General features: G+C 43.7%; 1 protein-coding gene across 2 annotated transcripts in view; it reads right to left on the reverse strand.

Annotated features, from left to right (window-relative positions):
- Positions 1–26,526, reverse strand: part of SGTB (small glutamine rich tetratricopeptide repeat co-chaperone beta) — a 118,059-nt gene that overhangs the window by 32,214 nt on the left and 59,319 nt on the right. For both annotated transcript variants that reach the window (XM_078675164.1, XM_078675163.1), the window contains exon 6: positions 20,053–20,157. In XM_078675164.1, coding sequence (XP_078531290.1) covers positions 20,053–20,157 — 105 coding nt within the window. The remainder of the gene's footprint in view (positions 1–20,052; positions 20,158–26,526) is intronic.

Here is a 26,526-nt window from a genome sequence, read left to right on the forward strand (position 1 = left end):
GCCAGTGCAGGCTCCGATCCAGGGTCGTGTCCCGAAGGTCTTGGGAACAGGATAAACCGCTGGACTAGTCTGCAGGGGGGCCCAGTGTAAGGACCGACCGCTGCTGCGGCAGCGAGGTCCCAGCAGTTTCCCTTGACTCCGTTGCAGCTTAAGAACTCACTGGGTCACTCTCATGGACTTCTCTACTTTTGTCCTGCCCGCCATTTTGCTGTTGGTCTCGGTTGCTTTTCTCTGGACCCTGACCCGCCATCTTGTCCATTCCCTTGTCCTTTACCCTTTTCCCTCTTTTCCCCCTTGACGATCCTCTGATTTGCCTTTTCTCCATACCCTTGTATCCCTCCCAAATTCCACTATTTGTATATACATGTATATAGAGATAACTCTAACCACTAGTATATGTAGTAGACCTGTACTCTCTACCATTCCTATGTGACTCTTAGAGTTTATCCGTTTGTATCTCTTCCTTGAGTGACGTTACAACTTGTACATTTGCAATTTTTTCTGTTTGTATCTCTTGAACATTGCCTCTTTCTTTCAGGCGAAGATTGCTGATCTGTATTCGGCATTAGAGCTTCAGAAGGCCGAAACTGCGGACTCCTCTGGTTCCGTTGAGCCTGCTCTAGCTGCTCCTTTGGGACATTTGGCATCCTTTACTCCCCTTGCATCTCAGGAACTTGAGGACCTGCTTTCTAAGACTAGATCAGGCTCCCCCTTGGATCCCTGTCCTCTCACCCTTCTCAGGCAGTGTAAGGAGACCCTTTTACCTCCCCTTCTGGAGATCATGAATGGGGCAATGAGGTTTGGTACCTTCCCTCAGCAGTGGAAAAGGGCTGTGGTGAAACCATTACTTAAAAGGGCAACACTCGACCCTGGGGTATTAAAAAACTTTCGCCCCATCTCGCTGCTCCCGCAAAGATGCTTGAAACACATCTTAATAAGCACCTTGCGGCCTTTTTGGAGAACTCTGGCTTATTAGATCACTCGCAGCACGGATTTAGGAGGGAGCATAGCACCGAGTCGGCCCTTACCATCGTGTTGGATAATATCCGCACTCGAGCTGATAGCGGCCAGACCACCCTCCTTATCCTGTTAGACCCCACTGCTGCATTTGATACCCTCTCTCCCTCGGTGTTAACATCTCGCCTGAGGGAGATTGGAGTGGAGGGGTCCGCTCTTGACTTGCTGACCTCCTTCCTAAACCAGAGGGAACAGAGGGTGATGCTGGGGGAGTTTCTATCTCCATCCCTGTCTGTGCAATGTGGGGTCCCCAAGGGTCGGCATTAAGTCCGACCCTTTTTAACATCTATGTGACCCCACTTGCCAGGTTGATAAGATCTTTTGGGATGGAGGTAGTGTCCTATGCCGATGACACCCAGATCCTGGTCTCCCTCTCTCAGCCCGTTAATGAGGCTGCCTCCAATTTTAGATCCTGTTTGGAGGCAGTCGCTAAATGGATGACTTACAATTCATTAAAATTGAACGGGGAGAAGACGGAGATTTTGGTGTTTGGGGGAAAAGAGGACATCTGGTCGGCAAATTGGTGGCCTGCCTCTTTGGGAGCGTGTCCGATACCTACCGCTCTTGCAAAAAACCTAGGAGTCCTGATTGAGCCCACCCTCAATATGCGTCAGCAGGTGAACAGAACAGTCTCTACCTGTTGGGGCATAATTCACATCTTGAGGAGAATCAAACACTACTTATCTCAGCAGGCCAGAAAGCAAGTCGTGGTTGCTCTTATTGGCTCCCGACTTGATTATTATAATGCGCTGTATGCAGGTCTCAGTAGGGGGCTGCTGCAGCGCCTCCAGCTGGTCCATAATGCGGCAGCTAAGTTTGTGTTGGATCTGCCCAAACGTGCATCGGCCACCTCTGCCAGGAAGGCTTTGCATTGGCTACCTGTTGAGGACAGGATTTCTTTTAAAATCCTGTGCCTTACCTTTGGCGCCCTAGCGAGAAATAGGTCAGTGGGGATTGGGGCTCTTTTGGCCCCCTACTGCCCCTCGAGAAACTTACGCTCCGCTAACAAATCTTTGTTATCTGTACCACGCATTCGCAGAGCCAAATGGGGTGGCAGAGCTTTTTCCACAGTGGCACCTAAAATGTGGAATGCTCTCCTCGTTGAAATTAAGTCCTTTAGGAAAGCTTTGAAGTCACGACTATTTGCCAAAGCATACCTGTAGTCTTGCCTCTGCCTTTTAAGATTTATTTTGTAGGCGCCTTGATGCCTTCGGGTTTTAGTTGCGCGGTATAAATTTTCTTTCATTCATTCATTCATTCCTTGTGTGACTCTACAGCAATTTTTTCTGCGTGTATCTCTTCCTTGTGTGATTTTACCACTTGTACATTTGCAATTTTTTTCTGTTTGTATCTTTTATGTAATTCATGTAATCCTAAGTCCTTATGTATCGCAACTGGTTCTTATGTAAAGCGCTCTGACACCTTCGGGTAATGTTCGCGCTATAGAAAATTGGTTTAAATACAAATAAAATAACAAATAAACGTACACCTCCACTCACTCACCCACAGAGCACTTATGTATCCACCACTAACAGAGCCACTTGCACACACAGTTAAGCACCCAAACACCCTCTAACACAGACAATTACCAATCCATACAGCCACTTAAATACCCATTTAGACACCCATGCAGACAATAACATACCTAGTCACACAGCTACTTAGACATCCACTCACTCACCCACACAGCACTTATGTATCCACCACTAACAGAGCCACTTGAACACAGAGTTAAGCACCCAAACACCCACTAACACAGCCAATTACCAATCCATACTGCCACTTAAATACCCATACATACACTAACACACCCAGTCATACAGCCACACAGCAACTTGCTACTTACATATCTAGTAACACACCCATAGAGGCACTGAAGCAGTCACCCATTGTACAGCCACTTATATACGCATTTATACAACCATACTCAGACACTTACACAGCCTCTTACACACTGACATAACCACTTACGTAGCTGCTCACTTGCTTATAGTATGCAATGTAAAGTTAAGTGTATTCTAGATTTGCTTTTCGGATATCTACTTGTGTTTAAAGAGAAATGGAAAGTGGAATGGTGAGGTGAGGTGAGAAAAGAAATTAACAATTATGCTTGATTCGTATCTCCTTGTACGCGGATGACATCCTACTGTATCGTACCTCCCCCAGAAAATCCCTGATAGTATTGTGTGACGTGTTGGCTTCTTTTGGTAAGAATTCTGGTTTGGTCATTAACTGGGCGAAATCCTCCCTTTATGTGCTCAGTGGTGATGCACCGGTTTTGCCGCGTGGTTGTCCTATTCAGATTGCACAGCAGGGGTTCAAATATCTTGGTATTTGTATTTCAATGAACCCCTTGATCCGGTATGATAAAAACCTCCTCCCTCCTATGGCGCGGTTGAGACGGGACGTGGCGGGCTGGCGAAAGCTCCCGCTTTCTTTGCTCGGGCGTGCGGCACTTTTTTAAGATGATGTCCCTCCCCCATTTTTTGTATGCCTTACAAAACACCCTTGATTTGGTCCCTAGTAGCTACTTTCGTGTTGTAGAGGATCTGCAGAGGAAGTTGCTGTGGGACGGTAGGCCCCGAATTGCACTTACCAAATTGACGCTTCCCTGGTACGATGGGGGCATTGCTCTTCCCGATATCAAACGGCATTATTGGGCATCGCAGTTGGGGGCGAATAACCATGGTACGTATTGCCCCGGGCCGCACCCAGGTTTCGCTATGGATAGGTGGCTGCTCCCCGGAGGTAATTACTATAGGGCATTGTATTCCAAGTCGGTAGTGGGATCTCTGACAGGGCCGACGCGCACGGCTGTGCGTGTCTGGCAGGTTGCCACTAGTGCATTGGGATGGAAAGATCGTTTGACTTTGGCTACCCCGCTATTTGGATCGGATCAACTTGGCAAAATGTGGAATACGAAGGGATTTGACAGGTGGGACCTCATTGGTATCTCCAGGATGGGGGACCTCTGGGCTAAGGGGCAGGTGAAGTCCTTTGTGGCCCTACATGCCGAGTTCAAGCTGCGTGGTACGGAGTTCTTCCGTTACGCTCAGATTCGTCATGCGCTCGAATCGGTCTTCCCTAAGGGGACGGAGATACCTGAATCTGCCCCGCTGGAGGATCGTGTGCTGGATGGGTATATTCCGGATAGTACCATCTCTCTGGTGTATAAAAAATTAATTAATCATAGAGCGGACCTTCTCTCACAACTGCGAGGTCAGTGGACCCGTGATGGCCTTGAACTTGATGATGAGGACTGGCAGTCGGCGATCTCCTCCCCAAAGGAGGTTGCGATTCCAGCCCGCCTTCGATTAGTACAGCTTAAAATACTGCACAGAGTGTACGTCACGGGTCCTCGTTTGGTACAGATGGGTTTTTCGGAGGAGGGTCTGTGTAGGCGGGGATGTGGCCAGCTGGCCACGTTTTTGCACATTATCTGGGAGTGTGGTCTCATCATTGACTATTGGCGCAGGATTCACAGGGTACTTCAGGAGGTCACGGGTATTGCACTTTTACCTGAAGCCAGGCGTTGTATTTTAAATGTTTGGGAGCCCACTGTCCATAATGTAGCCCAAACTCAGTGGGTGACCTTGGGAACAATGATTGCTAAACGCAATATTGCACAACTGTGGGAATCCCAACGGCCTCCTACTATTGAGTGTTGGATGAAAGATATGGACTGGTGTATGTTTAGGGAAAAGACAGTATACGTAGCTCGGGGTTGCCCCCAAAAGTGGCATAAGATCTGGGCCCCCTGGAATCGTTATAGAGGAGGTATATGTGTACCACCTGAACCAATTACACTTGATCTCCCGCTTTCCCCCTGATCCTGATTGTATATTATGTTACAGTTTCATTTTGTTTTCTTCCTCTCTTACCCCCCCTTTTCCACGACTATTTTCGAGTTAAATGTCGCTTCGATCGATGATCCGCCATTGCACAGTCCATTTGCTTGATGTAAATATCTGATACCTTGCTGTGTTCTTTGTTAATTTTCAATAAAAAGAAATATAAAAAAAAAACAATTATGCTTGATGACAGCCTCCATAAACTGGGCAACAGATGCCATTTTTAGTGCAACTGGAATATGTCATTTGCCAAAATAATTTACCATATCTTGTAGCTTTGGTGAAACAGCGGGGATGGTAACCATTTGGTCAGGTGGTACGGGCCCCATTGATGGTCGAGCAGCTGGAGATGATGCACCACCTTCCCTCTCTCTCATCATCCTGTGATACATACTTGTATGTATGGTTTTCAGGTGTTGCCACATAAAAGATGAGCAATGTGAATACTTTTTCCCCATACCTTTCAACAGTTTTTTTCTGCATATATTGCACTGGACAATTTTTGGAACAACTTTCTTCTCTCCTGAAGGGATGGAAAAATATATCCAAACGTCAAAGGACATCTTTGAAGGTGGTAAGTCTTCTTCTTCTTCGTCCTGTTGTTCCCCTTCACTTCTATATTCAGCAGAAGGCACCCTGACTTTAAAACTCAGCGCTTTTGAGAGAAAATTAAAAAACAGGATGGAGCTGTGGTTTTCAGTCTGTCTCAGGAGAGATGTGAAAAACCAAAAACTGATTTAGGGTGTGGTTTACAATGTGCATGAGTAGAGATTTATTGTATCCAATGAGAAGCTGAGGTTTGGGTGTGTTCCTAGAATTACGGCAGATCCGCGGATCCATACAATGAATAAAAAAAATAGAAAGACTTAGGGCCATATGCAGGTAAACTACATTTACCGATTCTAAAATACCGAATTTTACCGATTCGGTATTTTAGAATCGGTAAATGCAATGTAGGTAAAAATTCGGTAAGTATTACCGAATCTGTGCGATTCGGTATTTACCGATTCGGTAATTCCCATTCATTCCTATGGGCCTGAAGGCCCATAGGAATGAATGGAAATTACCGAATCATTAAATACTGATTCGGTAAAAGGGGGAACACATTGAAGGGTGGCAGGGTGTCACTTTGACACCCTGTTGCACCCCTCAATAGTGAATGGGTGCACATGCGTCTGTCACATGTCACTGTTATAAATTGCCAAAAATTGCTTCTTTTAGGGTTTTCAAAATTTACCACCAACTTGTAGTTGGTGGTAAATAACGAATCCTAAAATGGGAAAAGCACTCATTCGAGTGCTCCCTACATTACGGATTTGGTAGTTTACCGAATCGGTATGTTAAGAATTCGGTAATTTACCGATTCCTTAAGTTACCGATTTGGTAAAATACTGAATCCTACAATCATGCCACCTACATCTGAAAAGCCTAATACAGTTTGGTAACGGACGAAATTCGGTCATTTCGGCCGTTATCGACCGGTATTAGGCTACCTACATCTGGCCCCTGGTGTATTGCATTTATAGAAAGACTACATAAATTACCTTACCTGATTTGTTAATTGTTACTATTAAAATGCATAATAAGAATTACTGTGTGAATAAAATGTATTTATAAACTTTTTAAAAATGTATACTACTACATTGAACTTACAGGTGAAATTGTAGATCAGTCTAAATTGAAATAAAATGGTGAAATTCACTAAAAAAACTAAAGGTTACAGGGATGTTATAGTTAGGAAATAGAATTTAAAAAAACGTAGAAATGCACTGTAAAAAAACAAAGGTTACAGCGATGTTATAGTTAGGAAATAAAATTAAAAAAAACCTTAGAAATGTACTGAAAAAACACAAAGGTTACAGAGACGTTATAGTTAGTCTCAGATTTTACACACACAAAACCATAGAAATTCTGCATTTATAGTTATAAGAGCTAACTATAACTCACACCCCGGCAATGCTCTGCTTATGACCTCACATATTACATCACTTATGACATGGTCAGTGACATCACTAATGACATCTCAAATGACATTATCCAGCAAAGTAAACTTCAACATACTTCATAAAATACCATTTAAATTGTTTTAAATTACAAGAAAATACGGGTGAGAGGCGTACAACACTGAGTAAACTTTAACCTTATCAACTAATGAACTCACTTATCAGCTAAGAAACAGGTCTCGGTTGATAGTCCTGTCTCTTCTGAACCACTACTCTAAACACAAATGACCAAAGTAAAACGTTTAACCGCATAGGCTAGTCTATTGCAAGCCACAATACGACTACTTATGAACCTGGAAAGAGGTTTTAGCACAAATGTCAAATTTACATGAACCACTACAAAATATAACCAGTAGAGAGGTCTTAGTGGACAGGGTACTGTGTGTTAAACCACTTGTAAAATTATTATTCATCCTGGAGAAAAGTGTGAGCAGAGTGTTCAGTCTGTTGTAAATTTCTACTTCACTGAGCTATCATCATAGAGAAAGCTCTTAGTGAACAGATTCATTTATTGCAATCTACTAGTAAAAGGACAGAGGTCTAAGGAAACTGAGCAGCATGTCATAAAACAGAACTATACCCAGCCAGCACTATGGAATGAAGTCTCAATGAACAGCTTAGAATGTCACAAAGCACGACCAGACACATACATCAGCAGGGGACATGTCTCAGTGTAGAGACTAGTTGACTGATAAATAATACAACTGCTTTAAAAACAGGATTAGAGATCAGATGAAATGTTAGAAATAGTATCGCTCATTAGTAGTACAGAAAGAATAGTAATTTAACTTAGGCAGTGGCTTAGTATATATCTTTAAGTCTCAGAAACTTTTACGGAACATACTCACTGGACGATGTCATCAGTGATGTCATTTGAGATGTCATTAGTAATGTCACTGACCATGTCATGAGTGATGTAATATGTGATGTGCATTGTGGGGGCATAAGTTATAGTTGGGTCAGGTAACTAGAACAGCTACATTTCTGTGGTTTTGTGTGTTTAAAATCTGAATCTAACTATAACGTCACTGTAGCCTTTGGTTTTTTTCAGTGAATTTCTAAGGTTTTTTAAATTCTATTTCCTAATTATTTATAACACACCTGTAACCTTTGTTTTGTTCAGTGCGTATATATCTGTATCCCAGTTTGGATACAAGAAGTGGATAGGGCCGAATCTCGGTTTATCTTTGGACTTTGAAACAACATTTAAAGAAAATGTCTGAGAAAGTTCCGCTGGGCAGGGCAGCCGGCGGTGCCCATTGAGGGGGGTAGGCCCTACAGCCCATAAGGCAGGGTTTATTGTATTGAAAAGGGTGGACATGTACTTTTAAGTTTTACATGCCTGTGTAGTGCAAAAAAAATCTATTTAATTTTTCATTACTGTGAGGCCTCAATCTCCTATGGGATAACATTGGGTTACCCTATTACATTTAATAAGTGACAACATTTGGTTTGGTAACAGTAGAGATGTCAGATGAGCAATGTATTAAATCTTGAATATTCTTAAAAAATATTGTTTGGGTAAAATTTACCTTAAGGAGATGTGCTTGTTACATAACACGTCTGACACAGAATTTTAAAGAGAACAGTTTCAATTTGATACATTAGCCAGTTATACGGCTGTCACGGGGCCACTGGTGTCAGCGTGGAACGAGGCGGGGAACTTAACTATTGTTCCTTTCCGCCCCGTCCTCAGGAACCCTACTGTCCCTTTAATGCAGCCTGGATCTCCCCGGAGGAGGTGGAGTCCGCTCCTCTGACGTCTAGCGATTACGACCAATCAGCACCAGAGGAGGCGGATAAGGAAGAGCGCCCGGAACAGCACAGCGCGAAAGCCGGAGAAGGGAGACAGGAGCTCACCGCCGTTCCAGAAGCGTTGCGAGGACGAGAAGCAGACGCGTTACTAGGACGAGAAGCAGACGCCTTGCCAGGACGAGAAGCCGACGAGCTGCCAGGACGAGAAGTAGACGAGGGGACCAGGAGTACACCGGGAGGCCACCGTCACCACGAGCCGCCCTGCCGCACTTCTGGGGAAGTGTGGCTGGACAAGGTACGGGGACGTTTACAGGGATTGTTTGTCGCACGGGGTGGGAACAGATAAGGGAGGACCCGGTACTGCACCCGCTGTGTGTCTCACTCTCGGTAATGCTGTCTCCCTTGGGACAAAAAGCAGTATAAACATTGCTTACGTTTGGTGTCGGGCCCCGGTGACTCCTCACTCCCCCTTTTCCCCCTCCTTCTCTACGAAGCACTAGGATGTATCAGTAATGGTCGGATTGTTTTCTCCTTATTTTTCATGTCACTGAGACGCGGAACCAAGACAAGAATACCCGGACCAAGTGAAAAGAAACTTGAGGACCTTGCTTGCTTCCCTTCATTGTGTAGCCAAAGACTAACTGAACTAGCTGTTTACTTTGTTGATCGTGCAATAAATAACGATCCTCTTCCACTAACGAACGACTATTGGCCATTATTACCCTCATATCAGCTCTCATACGTGCACCCCCTTACAACGGCATTGCACCACAAGGCCCTATAACACCAATAAAATCCCCCTAGGCAGAATAGGATCTGACGATAGTGCAAACTGTACAAAAATCTTTGCTCATCAAACAAATATACAAAAAATAGTTATTTATTCAATAGAATCACATATAGTTAATAAATTATATACACACTGAAATACAAAACACACACAAAAACTAAAATACCCAGTTTAATACATCAAGTTTACAATTATAAATGTATTTCCAAGTGGCATACTCTACATGAGTAAGGAAACATAGATCAAGACCAGGAGGGCCAGGCCAGATGATAATGTGATATTCCCACTCTGTGCTGAACAATCAAGAAAACAAAAACATTAATACAACCACAGCACCAAAAGTCAGCCACACTTTGGATAGCATACCACAAGGAACAAAATATCTTGAGAGACTCTTAGAAAGCAAAGTAGTGTATAAAAGCTGTAACATCACGTGTGTAAATAAGAAGGATTCTAACAGTGAGACAACATATCTTCTGATCGTCTTGACGTCTTATTTAATGTAACTGTGAGCATGGAAACAGTCCATTGTTGATATCAGAGTAGAGCTGCTTGCTGCCAGAGATCAGGGTCTCTCATGTGTCCTGACACTACTCAAACCCTCAGTGGCCATCAAAAGAGTTGCTTATTGTGTGCTGGAACACTGCCTCAGTAAAGATGGAATTCAAAAGCACCATTATATAATGATGTCTCTCCTTTATCTACTACTACTACTACTACCAGTGTTCAGCTGTCACCCGTGTAAGAAAGTTCCTCTTTTTGCATGTTCACCCCCATTTTGGACTGATGTTGTTGGTTTTTGGACTCTGTACAAAGGGACCCTGCTAACCAGGCCCGGTGCAAATAGCACTAGTGGACTACAGCACTAATTGTGCCATAACCAAAGTGATCATGTAAAGCATGACTCTGCCAAGCAGCCTAGGTAAGAATTTTAAAACTACCATGTCAAAATCACCCTTTTGCAAGTCCTTTATCTTTCTTTTAACTGGTAGAAAGTAACCCCAAAGGTAGACCTTAACAGCCTTAAGGCAGGGTGCAAAGTATTTAAAAGTAGGGCATATGTATTTAATAGTTTTAAATGCAACTGTGAAAAGGGCCTCAAACATATTTTTCACTGTAGCAAGGCTGCCTGTGCCTCTGAAAACACTTGGTTACTTTACTACACTTAACAAAGCTAACTTCACAGGCACAAGCTAATAAAATACTTCAAACACTCATTACCTAGTTAAACAAAATCCAATGTAATGCAACCGTCCATTTTTTCTAACAATTTCAGCCATATTTTTAGACACAACTAAGGAGTTTGAGTCCCTCAAATGGCCACACTTCTTTGCTCCTCTTGAGCTCCTTGGTCTAGGCGCCTCCTTCTTCAAATCAGTAGGACTGCTCTGTTCTCAGTCGTAACCCATCTGCACATTAATGTTTGCGTATCCCACCCCTTTGTGATATCCAGTGGCACACGACAGGGATGTCCCCTCTCGCCTATTCTTTTTGTGATCGCGATGGAGTCGCTCACATCCCGTCTGCGTTAACACCTGGCATGGCCTGGCGTTCTTTTCTCGTAGAATTTTGGTGTCGCTATATGCGGACGATGTCACCTTGTACGTCAAAAATCCATAAATCAATCTTGACCCGCTTATCAGGGAATTTATCAGGTTTGGAGGAGTGTCAGGCATTGACATCAATTAGACTAAGTCCATTATGTTCCGGTTGACAGAGGCTCCCCCTAAAACTGTTTCATAATTTTACCTTGTCTGGGCGGAGGGTGCAATCAAATATCTGGTGATATGGCCTAGTAGGAATATTGATGAACTGTGGAATATTAATTACAGGTGACTTAGCACTAGCTGGGTGAAAGACTGGTTAGATGGAAACATCTCCCGTTATCCCGGATAGGACACCTGGCCGTAGCAAAAATTATTATCCTGCCTAAGTTTCTTACCTATTTATAAGTCTACCGCTCCCCCTAACTTCATATTTTCGCCACCAACTCTGCTCTCGTCTTATTTCACTGGCTTGTTCAGGCTCTCAACCGCGTATTGCCTGGGAGATTCTGACACGCCCTAGATCTAGACCTTTATTAATTTTGTCCTCAGGCCCCATTCGCTTATCACTGGCTGTTTCCGACGCTATTTATGGCACACATGGCTCCTGAATGTGACCATGTAGCCCCCTGCCCTTTGCAAATGGCATTGATCCAGACCCCGACGCGCCTGCATACGCAAGAAGACATGATGGCCTGCACGGTCGGGCTAAAGTAGGCCATCTTTTTGCACCCTCTGTGCCACTTGTAGGACACCCCTTGCTGCCTTCTGTGCCAGGTACCTGTTTCAAGTTGCGTAGGCCTGGTCTCACTTCCATGGGCGCAATCTATCCCAATGATATATTTACAGCAGCACAGGACGTGTTGCAAGCCGACACTGCCACAGTGCTCTAAATATTTACATATTACCAATTGTGGGCTGCTATGTGCGCATTACATACAACATTTTCCAATGCTCCGCTAACATTTCAGGTGCTGGAAGCGTTTCTTACTTCTTCCTCATCAGGTAGGCTTGTCACAAAACTTTACACCAGCATGCAAACCTCGTCACCAACACGCATCCTGAACAGCAGGGCAGCCTGGGCTACCAACATCACACCACCACTAACTGACACGCAATGGCATTAATACTGTGCGCAGGCATGTGCTCTGTCCCCTACCTATCGCCTTCGCTTTATCCACTTTAAATGTATTCATAGACTATAATATACCCCAGTGAGTATGGTGAGAACGGGACTTAGTGTGCACTCCAGTTATAATAGGTGCCATCTTCCAGACGCCAACTTCTTGCATCTGGCCTCATCATGCCAGGGCATCTCTGGGTACTGGGGAGAGATTTTTACCATACTTGATAGCATTTTGATAATCCTCCTTGAGCGCTCCCCCCAGATGGCGCAATTGGGATTTACGCAAAAGGTACCACTGGACAGGCATAGGCTGACTGTGCTTCTCCTACTCTTGACTAAGCACAGAGTGGCAAAGAGGATGGGGATGTCGTGCTTTGCAGCGGGTAACTGACTGGCTTGCAGATGCAGTTCATTGCCAGGACCATCTCACCCTATACTGGGAATTAATGCCCATACAATCACGACTAAAAGATATTTGGCTCCTACAGACGCAGTTTCTGCGCACTCAGGCAACTGCGGCCAGGCTAGATGATGATGCACCTGGTCCATCACTATAGAATTCCAGTGCTGCACTGCATGTAGACCACCAATACTATTCTATCAAACGATCGCAATTTCCTTAACTATCAGGTTCGCTGTCCTCCTCTGATGTGATGAACCCAATCATACACATGTCTGTTAAACTTCTATGCCAATGCTATTCGTAACTTTGTTGTTTATTTGTTTAATTGCTCCTTCTTTTTCACTATTAATATAACTTTCAGGATCAACGTGTTGACTAATATTGATACCTGGAAAATAAATTGCATGCCATTTGCTCAGTATACTGTAATGGAAAACCTCACAATGTTTCATGGCTGTTATGCCGACTGTACTATGTCTAAATCTTTGATAAAGAGAAGGGGGAAAAAAATGACCCCAGAAATAATGAACATGCACTGGATACTACCAATACATGAATGTGTGAATTCTGGACATTTTTCCTGCCACTCAAAGCATTTTTCAAACTTTCACTTTAATACCTAGCCGTTACAACGACCGCGCTGTTACCACGCGTGCCATTACATCGCAAGTTGTAACAACAACTTGCTGTATGGGGCGTGCAACACCAGGGAATGTGTTGGATTTTAAATCCAACACATTCCCTTCTGTTGCACAAACTGGAGTAGGAATATTAATTAATACTATTCCTAAGTCCAGCGCCCCCCCTAGAGCAAGTCGTTACGACTTGCGATGTCATGACACGCGTGGTAACAACTCGGTCGTTGTAACAACCGTGTTGTGAATCCACGCGTTGTAACATGCTATATTCGCCTGTACATAGCGGTCTCCTAAAATACCAGACATCTAGATCGGCTACCCGCAAAAAAATCCCCATTTTGAGCCAGACAAAGCAAATTGTTGTGGGAGTACATCTCTGCATTTTGAAGGTTCCACCTTCTGGAATGGTCTCTTGTGGCACCTCAAACTCGAACTCTGAAGATCAACCTGTTTTAGTCTGCCCATGGAATATGAACATATTGAGCTCCATAATAAACTGCCCAGCTGTCCATTTTTCCTTCCTCCTCCCGTCTGCACTCCTTAGCCTTCTGAAGCATCCTCATCGTAGTGTGAGTCCTTAACAGCTCTACAAAAATGAATACATTTGAAATAATCGCATTTATAAGTTCAAGAATTTCTCTACCATAATCAAGAAATGAGGCAATTCACAGTCAGAGATTTGTACCACAAATGTAAAGCTGAAACTTTTCTTATGTTCATCTCCAAAGAAGGCATAACTGATTTTAGTTGCCCTGTCTGGTTTAGTCTTGGTGAAAAAGATGCATCTTGTCTGCAAATGTCTTGGCCAAAGGTACTGCACTTCCTAGAAGAACTGAAAAGCATACTGCAATCTTGCTAGGGGCAAGGAGGAGAAAACTAGGGCAAGAAGAAGTGAAAGGAAGAGAGAGTAAGTAATAGAAAGCAAAGGAGAACAGATAAGGGAGAGAAAGTGTCTAAGAGGGAGCTGAACTTCAAGGATCCAGTTCCTTCACGGAGAAATTTAAAGATGGAATTGTATTTTCCTGGATGTATATTGACTATGCTATAGAAACCTTTAAATAAATATTCTCTTTACCTCTGCCAAGATCCATGGATCGAAGATCCTGGATGGAAAAGCAGGAAATATGCCTGGCTACAATGTCCTACTTGGAACAGACGTTGTAAGAACAATTCTGGGGAGGATTGGGAGGGACTCACAGAGCAGACAGAGCTAAGAGGCCACAACCCTGGCGGTTGAAGTCATTTTCCTCTGGTGTCCATCCTACTATAGCTCCGCAAACTGGGCCAAGTACATTCTCTCTGCATTTGATTCTCAAGGTAGTAACGGTGAGCAGTCTAAGGCTTTTTCGGTGAGTTAGCGAGGGAAGACAGAACGCACCAGTAAACCAACAGACACAATAACTTATAGCCCAGTCCAATGCTTATCTTACAAAAAAGAAAGTTCTTTAACCTCAAAACAAAATAATTCACAATTCAATTGGGTTAGAGTTACAGGGTTGAACACTTCTCTGCTGTTCTCAGGGAAGCAATACTCCCTCTACTGTGCGCTATCCCCATTTTAGTAGTTCTCTTAATGTCTACAATGACTCATATGAAATATGAAATATTGGCATGTTATGTTATGTTAAAGGTATTTATTGAGCGCACATACACCAAGCGGTTTCATGGCGCTAAGATCCAGGGAGTGTTGCCGCTGAGGAGTTCATTCGTATGCTTGGCAAAAGAGCCAGGTCTTTAAAATCTTCCTTAATTGAGAGCACGAAGTTGTTGCTCTGATATCATGAGGAAGGGAATTCCAGAATTTTGGGGCCAGGACTGTGAATCTTAGACCCCCCCAGTTTCTTATGATTGAAAGAAGGAGTAACTAAAAGGTTGAAGTGTGAGGACCTAAGATTCCGGGTAGGGGTATTTCTCTGGACATTTGCCATGGAGCACTTTGAATATAAATAATGCATCCGAACTTGAATGCACTCGTCCAGTAACCAGTGTAACTTTTACATGATTGGGGTGACGTGGTGCCATCTGGGATGGTGATAATCTAGCTGCCTGATTTTTCTGCCAGTTGCATTCTTTTAGCTTGGTAGGCTGGTATACCAAAATAGAGAGAGTTGGCATTGTCAATGTGAGAGATGACTAAGGCCAGTCCTACTTGGGTCAGGGCATCTGTGGTAGGAAATCTAATTCTCCTGATCCTCCGGAGCTGGAAGAAACAGGTGGAAACCACGGTCCCAATCTGAGATTTCATCAAAGGTTCGCTGTCAATAGTGATGCCAAGGCTTTTGATAGATCTGGAAGGAAGGGGGGATTTCCCAACTCTGGCGGCCAGAAGTTGGAGTTCCAGGGGTTAGAGGGCTTTATCTGGATTTTGCTTCAAGTGATTGCCGTTCATCCAGTTACTAATGTGTCGCACAGTTGTCTGAAAGTTGGAAACGGAGACAGGAGAATTGTCAATATCGAAGATCAGTTGAAGATCAGCAGCATAATTGAAGGTGCACACATTCCTTTCACCCAAGGAATGAATAAGTGGAAACATATACAAGTTAAAAAGGTGTGGCGATAGGGGAAGCCCTACGGTACTCTGTATGTAAATTTAACTTTCGAGGAATGTAATTGATTGATGCGTACCGCTTGCAAGCAATCCTATGGAAAAGATGTGAGCCACTTGAGGGCAGGCCCTGTATCCCTGCGTTGTGATGCGGTCGACTAAAAGTTCGTGGAGCACCAGGGCCTGTGTTTTGTCCCTATCTGCCCCATTCATTAACTCATCTAGAACAATAAAGATCACAGCCTCAGTGGAGTGAGATGGTCGGGAGCCCGCCTGATGGAGATCAAGAAAGTGGGCTTGTTCAATAAAAGAACATAGACAGTTTGCAACGTGGGCTTCAAGGATCTAGGCCAGGAAAGGAAGTAAGGAAATGGGGCGGTAATTCGTGAGAGCTAGAGGGTCAGCCCCTACTTTCTTCAGAAGGGGGATCATTTCTGCTGCTTTAAATGCCTTGGGGACTGACCCCTGAGTGAGACAGAGATTCAGTAGTGCTGGGAGGCGGGTCAGGACATGAGAGGAAAACTTCCCTTAAAATGTGCGGGGGGCAGCAGTCCCTCAGAGAGCCTGATCTAGCCTTCATCAGTAGATTTGAGAAGACTTCTTTGGTAATAGGGGGAACTGCTTCAAGGAATGAGAGTTCCTGAGCGAGGGTAGTTGGGCGTTAGGGGGAGAGGAAGCAGGAATACTAGTTTTGATGGTGATATTTCATCAATAAAGTAGGTGTTGGGTGAGTCCTACAGTGCTTGAGTTGGGGCGAGCTTCGCCTTGACTTCGTGTTTTAGATAGCTCATCAACAATAGTGAAGATGTCCTTAGATCTGTTGGTGAGTTCAATATTTTGTAGAATGGCCTTTTTATGCTGTTTAAGTAGAGTTAGATAAAGGACTCTTTTTTCTAAGGAATAGTCTCATCTCCAGTCGCGCTCAGCGCGGAGGAGGGTGAGTTTTCTTAGTTTTAAGTCTTCAGAGAACCAGCAATGGGCATCATGGTTTCTGACTGTTTTGACTTTCCTATTGGGGTCACGACTGTCACTGGCAGCAACTAGCCAAGATTTGATGCTTTCTTCGTGCTTGTTGATCAAGGACTGTTCAGATGGGACCGAAGTAGCTAGCAGTTTACAAAAGGCATACTCATTGATTAGGAACAGGTGCAGTTCACTCTGGATTACCCCAGTGGCTAATGCATAAAACGGTTCAACAGTTCTAGCCACAAAGATGTCACACTAGTACAAGGCTAGTGTTCTTGCTGCAAATGTATTTCTGTGCAGTAACTCTTTTAGCCTTCTCATGGCTAAGCCCCGCTTCGCTTGCATGGTGGAGATGCAGTTCTTGGAGCTCTGGCACTGCATTCTGCAAACCTATTTCTGCAGTAGTATCTTCGATGAAGCAGGATCCCACCTGCGGTGTCTCTTGGGACTCAGACTGCAGGGCAAAGATCTGCTCAGCAAGCCTACACAGTGGGGTGCTCATCTTCAGCAGTTGTGGCCTTCCCAGACAGATACAGGTGGATGTCCAGGTTTTGCAGTTGTTTCAGCAGTGCTTTGGTAGGATCACGGCTTCCACATGTCAGCAGCTATGGCTCCTCTTACTTGGTGTATCAAAGTCAGGCAGAGACACCACCAGTGTTTCAAGTAAATAGTAGGAGCGCCAGATGACATAATGTTGCTTATGGTTGGTCGTTGACTGGCCGCTGCATCATCTTATCTCCTTGTGATCCCTGATGTTCCTCCCTGTCTATTGTTTACTTATTGTTTATTTGATGTATCGCACACGGTATAGAAACTGAATGTACTGCTGTCTTCACGATTCTCTTAGGGCCAGATGTACGAATGAATTTTGCATGTGCAAATGGGTTTTAGACCCGTTTGTGCATGCAAAAAGCTATGGCCCATGTACTAACTCTATTTTGCGAGTCGCCAATTAAATAGCGACTTGCAAAATAGGGTTAGTAACTCGCTATAAGGAAGGGCCCTTCCAAGGGCGTCCCTTCTTAATAGTGAGTCTGAACCCTATGTAAGAATGAATCGCAGTTTACCACCCTCTTCGAGAGGATGGTAAACCATGTGCAAACGGGAAGTGGTCCCCAGGGGATACCTTCCCCTTTGTGAACGGGTGCACAAACATGTTTCATAGCAGGCAGTGGTCCCAGGGACCACTACCTGCCCTTAAAAAATTGAAAAAAATGTTTCATTTAACATTTTTTAAATGCATCCCGTTTTCCTTTAAGGAAAACGGGCTGCATTTTTTTTTTAAACTGTTTTATTTAAAAGCAGTCAATGACATGGAGGTCTGCTGACCCCAACAGGCCACCATTCTTGCGAGTGCCAGCAATTCCCAATGGTGTCGCAAACTGCGACAGCCTCATTAATATGCATTAGGCTTGCAATTTGCGACCCCATTGGGAATTGCAAACAGTGTCTCAGACACTGTTGTACATTAGCAATTGCGAGTCGCAAATTGCGGGTCGCAATTGCCAATGGTCGTACATCTGGCCCTTAGCCTCTTGACTATCATTCACTTCTACCGGTTTTATTTTTGTAATTATGTAAATGGTTGTATTACCCAACCAAAATGTGTTCCACATGTGTGTTACTTACTATGTCTTTAATGCTTCACGTACTCTGTCTGCTTTCAAGAGGTTCCTGTTGTTGTTCGCAATATGAACCAGGTCAGCTAATGGCTTTGTTGCCACTGGTAGTTAGCTTCCTATGGCTGTTCATCATGCTGGGAACATACTGGGCTTCTGCTTCTGGACGGTATCTCTTCCTGTAGAGTCATCAGACACACTCATTTATTTTGTGAGCAGGCAGGGTTCTAAACTCTAGGTAGACACTCCGCTTCTCCAGCAAGTTGCAGACATCTGGTAACTTCCCCTCCCCTCTGGGAGACTGGCTGCATTGGTAGACACCAGTCATGAACAAACAGGCAGCAAGTTGAGCACTCTGCTGAGTGCTCCCTTCCTTGGTCAACAACTTGGACCCTGAAACAAGAGAGGAGGCATGGAAATCACTTTTATACACATTTTCCAGACAAAGGGTGCGGATCCCCTATCTAAGGCTTTGGAACTAGTTAGAGGAGTTCTTTCAAATGTAATTTTTCTGGCAGTCCTCCAGACATAGGTTTTGTGCAAGGTCATGGCTCTCACCGCAGGCTGTAATAAGATGGCTCCTAGCAGGAGTACCCAAAACAAAGGCACAATGGAGCATGAGATCTCTGCATGTAGTTGTTATCAGCCTTCCTGAATCAGTAATTCGAGACATTCAAAAGTGCAGATAGAAATCTTATCTTTAAGTAGGGAAACCACTAACCAACCCCTCCCCCTACCATCTACCAAATAGCGGTGCTCAAAAAGAACTAATCAGCATCCCTTTGTTATAAAAACAGACCTCATTTAATTTCTACGGGTTGCCCTATCACTGTCCTCCCTTACTTCAGCGTTTGGATCGCTATCCTTGAGCCACAGGTATGCAGTCAGTAAATCTCCACAGTCTAGGGAAGGTGTACCCTCTCTTCATCTGTGCCACACTAAACTACGGGGCATCCAAAATGAATCTGACCAGTCTCAGTACTCAGACTCTTACCAAACAGTCATTCTTCCACATGTGTCCTACACATCTAACGCACATATGCACACTCAACACACATATAGTACGTCAGCAAAAGGGGCTGGAGGTCCCACTAAAGAGGAACTTTACAAGAGTGGGGTCGGTAAACCACACTCTCCTCTCCCACAGAAAACGGCCTGGTTCAGACCAATGATTCACAAAACTCGGTATGCTACCACAACTGCTTTATGTAACACATCTTATGTCAGCTGTGAGGGTATGCTTAGTGTGTCCTTCCAGGTCATGGAACAGATTCTTGACCTCACTTTACCATGGATAGGTATAGGGCTCTGCTCAGGCAAGGCCATATTTAAACTCAGGATAAAAGTGTTACATGTAGTCGGGCACTCAGGGCAAGAGTAAATGCATGTATAGCATGCAGGGTACACTCCCGTTCCAACCAATGATTTGGTCAAAACTTCAGAATCCCCTCATATATACATGGTCCTGTCACAAACACCAACCGTATACCCTTTCCCAGTAGGCAATATCCCATTCCCTGTCATAGGAAGCCATGGGCAAAATAGTCCTTGTAAAGCATCGAATAAAAAATGAGATAGTGTACTTACACAAATATGACCAACAACGTATAAGTAAAGCAAATGTACACATCTCACGAAGGCTATCCTCATCCACAGTAAAAGCAAATGGTGCTACTGCATTCAGCTGTTCCAGATCACATTTGAGTAATGGCATATCTGGTCTAGCCCATGTAAATACGAGAAGGAAATCTTCCATAATATCAGGGTCATGCTTAGGAGCATCCATTTTTCTTACCCCATTCTTCCATGGGCTTTGCTGTAGCTAGGTTCAATTGATATTGCTGCCTCACAGTCTTTTATTGCTTCACTGAACTTGCCAAGTTTGCTATAAGCAGCAGCCCTGAAAAATAACAATCAATATTCAAAATGCATTGTACTCTCCAGCATAAGTAATATACTTTTCTGCACAATATTTGTATGATATCCCTAAAGGATCATCTCCTTCATGTTTCTTAATGGGAGTAACTTCAAAGAATGGTTTAATGCTGTTGTGTAGCTCCTATAAAACCTATACAGGATCTGCGTGTTTGGACAGCATACACTGTAGGATTGGTGTAAGACTGATTCTGAGCACCCCCACTGGGTATGTTGGCCTTTAGTACTAGCTAGCTCACAGTGCCACTAGAATCTCCTGTTACCAAGGAGAGAATAGTTCTTGGCAACCATCAAACATGACAACCCTGATCTCTCAGGACATGGAAACAATATACTACTTTTCGCTCAGTCACTCGTGCTTACTTTGTCTGTCTTAGAGATACACAGAATAAACCGGCTAGGCGTTTTCAATAAGTATTTATTGAACAGTTGTTATTCTGGTGTAAAATAGATGAGCTGCCACAACCGTTAGCTGGTGGCAGATATATAGGATTAGAAGCACTATGAAAGTAAACGGATAGTAAAGCTCTACCATCTTGCAGTAATCATGAATATATAAAATACATGATAATAAAAAGATGCGTACTCCTACAATGCCTCCCTAACTAGATGTACCTAAGTGTACCTAGCATGTGTGTAGGTGTTAAGCCAAGAATCCCTTTAGGATAAAGTCAACCCCATTACCTGAGGTGAGAGATTATGGGACCACAACTTGGTCTCGGGTTGGACACCCCACAAGGGATGTTAGAACACTGCAAACTGGAGTATCTGCATGCAGGAACCTCCGCGTCTCTGGTCAGTGTGTTGGCCGAGAAGTCCTGGTCTCCTCTGTCTATCTTAGCAAGATGTGATGTATATATACACCCATAGGTCTCCCCAGGGGTCCTACGTTGCTGTATTACTGTGTTGGACTTAGAATGATGTCTGGAATGAACTTTGTACATAGATATTATACAGGAGATGTTAGTTGCTGTGCTTCCAAAAATCCTCATACATAATGTATGAGATTTCGAACTAGGGAAATCCCGCCTTCTGAATGCAGTGTCGTATCTAGGTAAAAGGTCAGTCCCTGTAAACAGTTATATGTGTAATGTAGGGAAGATTATAGGTGATGAATATAGGTGATGGGTTACGAAGTTACCTGGGCCTATATGAGGGTACCTATGTGGAATATGACAGTGCAGTGTCTGTTTCTTCGAGGTTGCATGCTTGCACCTCTACACTGATACCGTCCTGCTGCCTCCCAAGGGGCTTTTGATATCTGCTGCTGCCATTACCACCAACGTCTATTTTTTTTTTTTTTTAATGATAGTGGAAAAAGTTTACAAAATACATTACACCATTTGATTAGTAAGTAAAATAAAAGAAACATTAACTCATCATTATTTGTCAAACTTTGAATAAAGTATATTATTAAAATATGAATCCCCACAAAAGCCCAAATTTTTTCTTGTTTTTCCTTTAGATTGATATTAAAGATTTTAGAGGGATTTGCTACTGTCCTCCAGTACATCCGTTTCTAATACTATTAATGACCTAATTGGAATTATTTGTTTATTTCCTTATGTCAGACATCCTAAAAATATACTTGCCCAATACGATGCAAGATGTGGATAAGTGACAAACATATTTATCAAGTCTACATTTTTGTTCTGACATGTGGCACAATTAAGTCCTGTTTTGTTGCATTTTCAGATTAGCTGTCAAGAAGAGTTCATTGCCAAATTCTAGTGACTGCAAGAACAAACCTTTAACTGTCAATATTCATATTCAATCTGTCACTCTGGAGGAGGGGAATATTTTTTGTCCTTTTTGTAATTTTAATTTTAAGCTTTCTCACACTATTGTCCCCTTGGCAATTGGAGAAGGCAAAGGTAAACCTATTCACTTACTTCTGTTATGTTATGTTATGTTAATATATATTTATTAAGCGCTCGTACGCCCAGGGGCTTCATGGCGCTATAGAAGGGAACACAACACAGCAGTTAAAAATGAAAGCAATAATGATCTCAGCAATAGGCCTGCGAAAATAACCAGGTTTTAAGGGAGTGTCTAAAATTGAGAAGGTTGTCACTCAATTTCAGCTGCAAGGGGAGGGAGTTCCAGAAGGTGGCCGCCAGATGGTCAAAGCAGCAACCACCTAAGCGCTTCCTTTTATAGGAGGGAACCGTCAATAGAGATTTTTGAGCGGAACGTAGGTTACGCGAGGGAACATATCTAAGAAACATATCTTTTATAAATTTAGGGCCAGCGTCTTGTAAAGATTTAAAAAGGATACAGCCTGTTTTAAATGCCACACGCTGCGCAACAGGAAGCCCGTGTAAGTGCTTCAACCCAGGTCTAATGGATTGTCTGTTTGAGAGTCCCAGAATCAGTCTAGCAGCTTGATTCTGGACCCTCTGAAGACGTTTTAATTCTCCAATTGGAAGCCCCAAGTAGAGACTATTGGAGAAATCCAACCGGGATAGGACCAGAGCAATTATGACTTGAATAAGGGCAACCTGTGAAAGAAAGCAGGCAATTTTTTTTATCCTTTTTAACTGAAAAAAACTAGAGGACACCACCGCGCCAACCTGTCTTTTCAAAGAAAGATCTTCGCTAATTAGTACACCCAGACTTTTAACTGAGGACGATCTAACCGGTGGGGCCCCCATGCTGAATGGCCAAAAGCATGGGCTCCAGCTTAACACACTCTGTCCAGGCAAGACCAGTTCGGTCTTGCCTGGATTAAGTTTCAGGTGGTTACAGCTCATCCAAACCTGAATGTGTGCCATGGTGTTTTGGAATTCCACCACCGAATCCCTGGTGTTCAAAGGAAAGATAAGTTGCAGATCGTCCACATAATTAAAGATTGTAACTTTCGCCTTTCTTAGGGAGTACAATAGCGGGCGGAGATACAAATTAAAAAGTAGAGGTGACAAAGATGAGCCCTGAGGTACTCCACAAGTGGTGGGAGTAGTGGGAGCAGTAAAAGGGCCCAGCCTTACAGATTGGGTGCGGCCCGTAATGAATGAACGGATCCAGCTCAGAGCAGGTCCCCTAAGGCCAGCCTGTTCGACACGGTTGACCAAGATGGTATAGTCAACCGTGTCGAACGCTGCCGAAAGGTCCAGTAAGACCAGGGCCTGATGAGTCCCGTTATCCGCATTCCGCCTCAGGGTGTTTTGTACCGCCAGGATAACTGCTTCAGTCGAATGGCAAGAACGGAAGCCAGCTTGATTAAATTCAAGATAATCTGTTTCCTCAATGAATTTGGACATGTTAGCACAGACATGTGCCTCCAATAGCTTCGAACAATACGGCAGCAATGAAATGGGCCTGTAATTTAACGGGTCAAGGGGGTCAGCTCCTACTTTCTTAATAAGGGGAATAAGTAAAGCCTTCTTGAGATTATCAGCGACTTTACCCTGTGAGAGGGAACTATTTAGCAGAGGTAGTACACCTTCAGGAATGACAGTGCCGACCTCTCTCAGGATGTGCGGGGGACAGATATCGTCTGGTGAACCCGCTTTGACCCGACCAAACAATTTAGAAAGGGTATCACCGTCAATAACGGGAAAAGATTCCATCGTCTCACAGTTATAATACGTATCATCCAGCAGAGAGGGAGGCAAAACAGTGGAAATACTTAGTTTTATTGTACGGATTTTGTTGAGGAAGAAGGAGTTCAACGAATTGCAGAGATCCTGAGTGGGAGCGACCAATGGTGTCGTTCTGTCACTGCCACTAAGACCATCTAGAATATTGAACAACTCCTTAGATTTATTCTGAGAGTTCATTATTTTCTCCGAGAAATAGTCAGATTTATGTTTCAAGACAAGTTTCTGATACTCTTTCCGAGCTTTACAGTAATTGGCTTTATCTTGTGCCAAATAACCGGTTCGCCATTTCTGCTCCTTTTGACGAACTTCTAGCTTTTGAGATTTCAAGAGTGATGTATACCACTTATGTGCGTCATTAAGGCGGGAGCGGGGAAAGTTAGAGCAAGGGGCATGGACGTCTGCTGCCTGACGTAGCCAGTTGGAATAGGCTTCTTCCGTGCCGTTGATGTCCTGAGGCATGAGGGGGAGAGACACCTTCAGAGAGTCTAAAAAAGCTGAAGTATCAATGTTCTTCCACAATCTGACTTTCCCACCTGTTTGAAATGGCTGCTTTTTGCTCCTAACAATGGCGAGAGTGAAGTGTATCAAAAAGTGGTCCGACCAAATACAGGGAATGATGGAACAAACCGAGAGGGGAATATTCTGAGACCATATTTGGTCCAGATGATGGCCTTTTTCATGAGTTGGCAGATGAATCTGTTGAATTAGGTTAAGATCTAATAGAACCTCTTTCAATGCAGCTGCTTGGGTGTCCAAATCAGTAGCATCAAGCCAGAGATGGGCTTCTAGAAGCCATCTGGGCTTCTAGAACAGAGAAGCCCAGATGCCCTCTTTTTGACAGAAACTTGGACCAGTAAGGATTATGATGCTGATGTGGTTCAAGCTCTTCCTTCTAATTATACCATTCTTAGGCAAGATCGTGTCAGTGGCCGTGGTGGTGGGATTGCTATTATATACAAAAATGTTTATATATGTAGATCCACCATTAGTCTTTTATCTGACTGTGAGTGCCTATCCTTTGGTATAAGTTTCTCACGTACTTGTACTTTCTCAGGAATTCTCATATATCGCCCTCCAGAAGCATTGGCCAATTTTTGCAATGATCTCCCAGACATAGTCACCAATGGGGCGAGTCTTACATCCAATTTTTAGATCTTGGGTGATTTGAATATACATTTTGATGATCTCGACTTCTCTCCTTCGCAGGACCTTATTGAAGGCCTAGAAACGTTTCAATTTAAACAAATTGTGACCGGCCCTACCCACAACTTAGGCCATTTGCTTGACCCTTTTTTCGCGAATCTTACAAATATTACTTTGGTTGAGTCCATTGCGGTGCCATGGTCTGACCATTTGTTATTATCATTTACTTGGACCCCTCAAGATTGGCTATAGCAGTTTTTTAGGACTAAAAAGTTTGGCCGCACATGGTCCAAACTTTCTGTGGAAGCTGGGCAACTAATCTTATAAATTCTACTCCTCCACCTCACGCTGATCCTACGATGGCTAATGACAATTTCAATAGGTGGCTGGAGTCCTCCATGGACTCAGCTCTTCCTAAGAAAGAATTATGTCATTGAATAGGGCCCAACAAGAAAACGTGATACTCTCATGAACTAAGACAGCTCAAACATTCCTGTAAACAATTTGAAAGCAAATGGAGAAAGGATTTTACAGAGACAAGCAAGGTCAAATATAGAGAAGCACTTAAGCTTTATAAACATGAAATACCAGCTGCTCAAGCTAGCTATTACCATGGAAAAATAGCTTCTGCATCTAATTCCCCTCTGGAAATTTTCAAAATTGTGTAATCCCTGTTTCCCCTCCAAGTCCTCCTATTGAATGTGATTATGCTCAAAAGCACTGTGAAGAAATAGCAAATTTCTTCCCCACTTAAGTCTACAACATTTACTCTACGTTCCAGCAAACCAATCTGGATACAAATTTTCCATTGCCCACACATGAAGTCATGCTGGAGGAATTTGCTTCATTGACCCTTCCTTTCCTGCAGGAACTTTTGAGGCAACTTACATTGGGATCCCCGGCGGACCCCGCCTCGCCGGCCATTCTCAATCTGGTCTTAGAGATCGTCTCTCCTGTTATTCAGGACGTGATAAACGCCTCCCTTTTATTGTGGCAGGTTCCTCTTCTCTGGAAACAAGCAAGAGTCAAAGCTCTTTTGAAAAAGCCTAATTTAGATCCTGAGGACTGGGCCAATTATCGCCCCATCTCTTTGCTGCCAGGAATTAGTACACTAGCAGAAAAGTATGGTAACACCTTATTGGCAGCTTTCCTAGAGGATATTAACTGCCTCCATCCCACCCAGACCGGCTTCAGGCGCCAACAGGGCATGGAGACCGCCCTTTTTGCCGTGGTCGAAGAGTCTAGAAAAATCTTGGACAATGGAGGCTGCGCTGCTATCATTTTGCTAGATCTCAACACAGCCTTTGATACTGTAAATCATCAAATTATGATTCAAAGACTCGGGGAGGTGGGGGTAGCAGGTCCTGCCCTGAAATGGTTGCAGTCCTTCCTTGCAGACAGATCATTTGCGGTCTTTGAAGAAGATGTCCTCTCGAAGCAGATTCCTTTGCAGTATGGAGTTCCCCAGGGATCTTCTTTCAGTCCCACCATGTTTAACATCTACATGAGGTCCCTTGCGGATGTGGTACTGCCCTGGGGGATCCATATTGTTACTTATGCTGACGACACCCAGTTGGTGGTGTCCCTTA

Source organism: Lissotriton helveticus, chromosome 2_1 (genome assembly GCF_964261635.1).
Source record: "Lissotriton helveticus chromosome 2_1, aLisHel1.1, whole genome shotgun sequence".
NCBI classification, from domain to species: domain Eukaryota; kingdom Metazoa; phylum Chordata; class Amphibia; order Caudata; family Salamandridae; genus Lissotriton; species Lissotriton helveticus.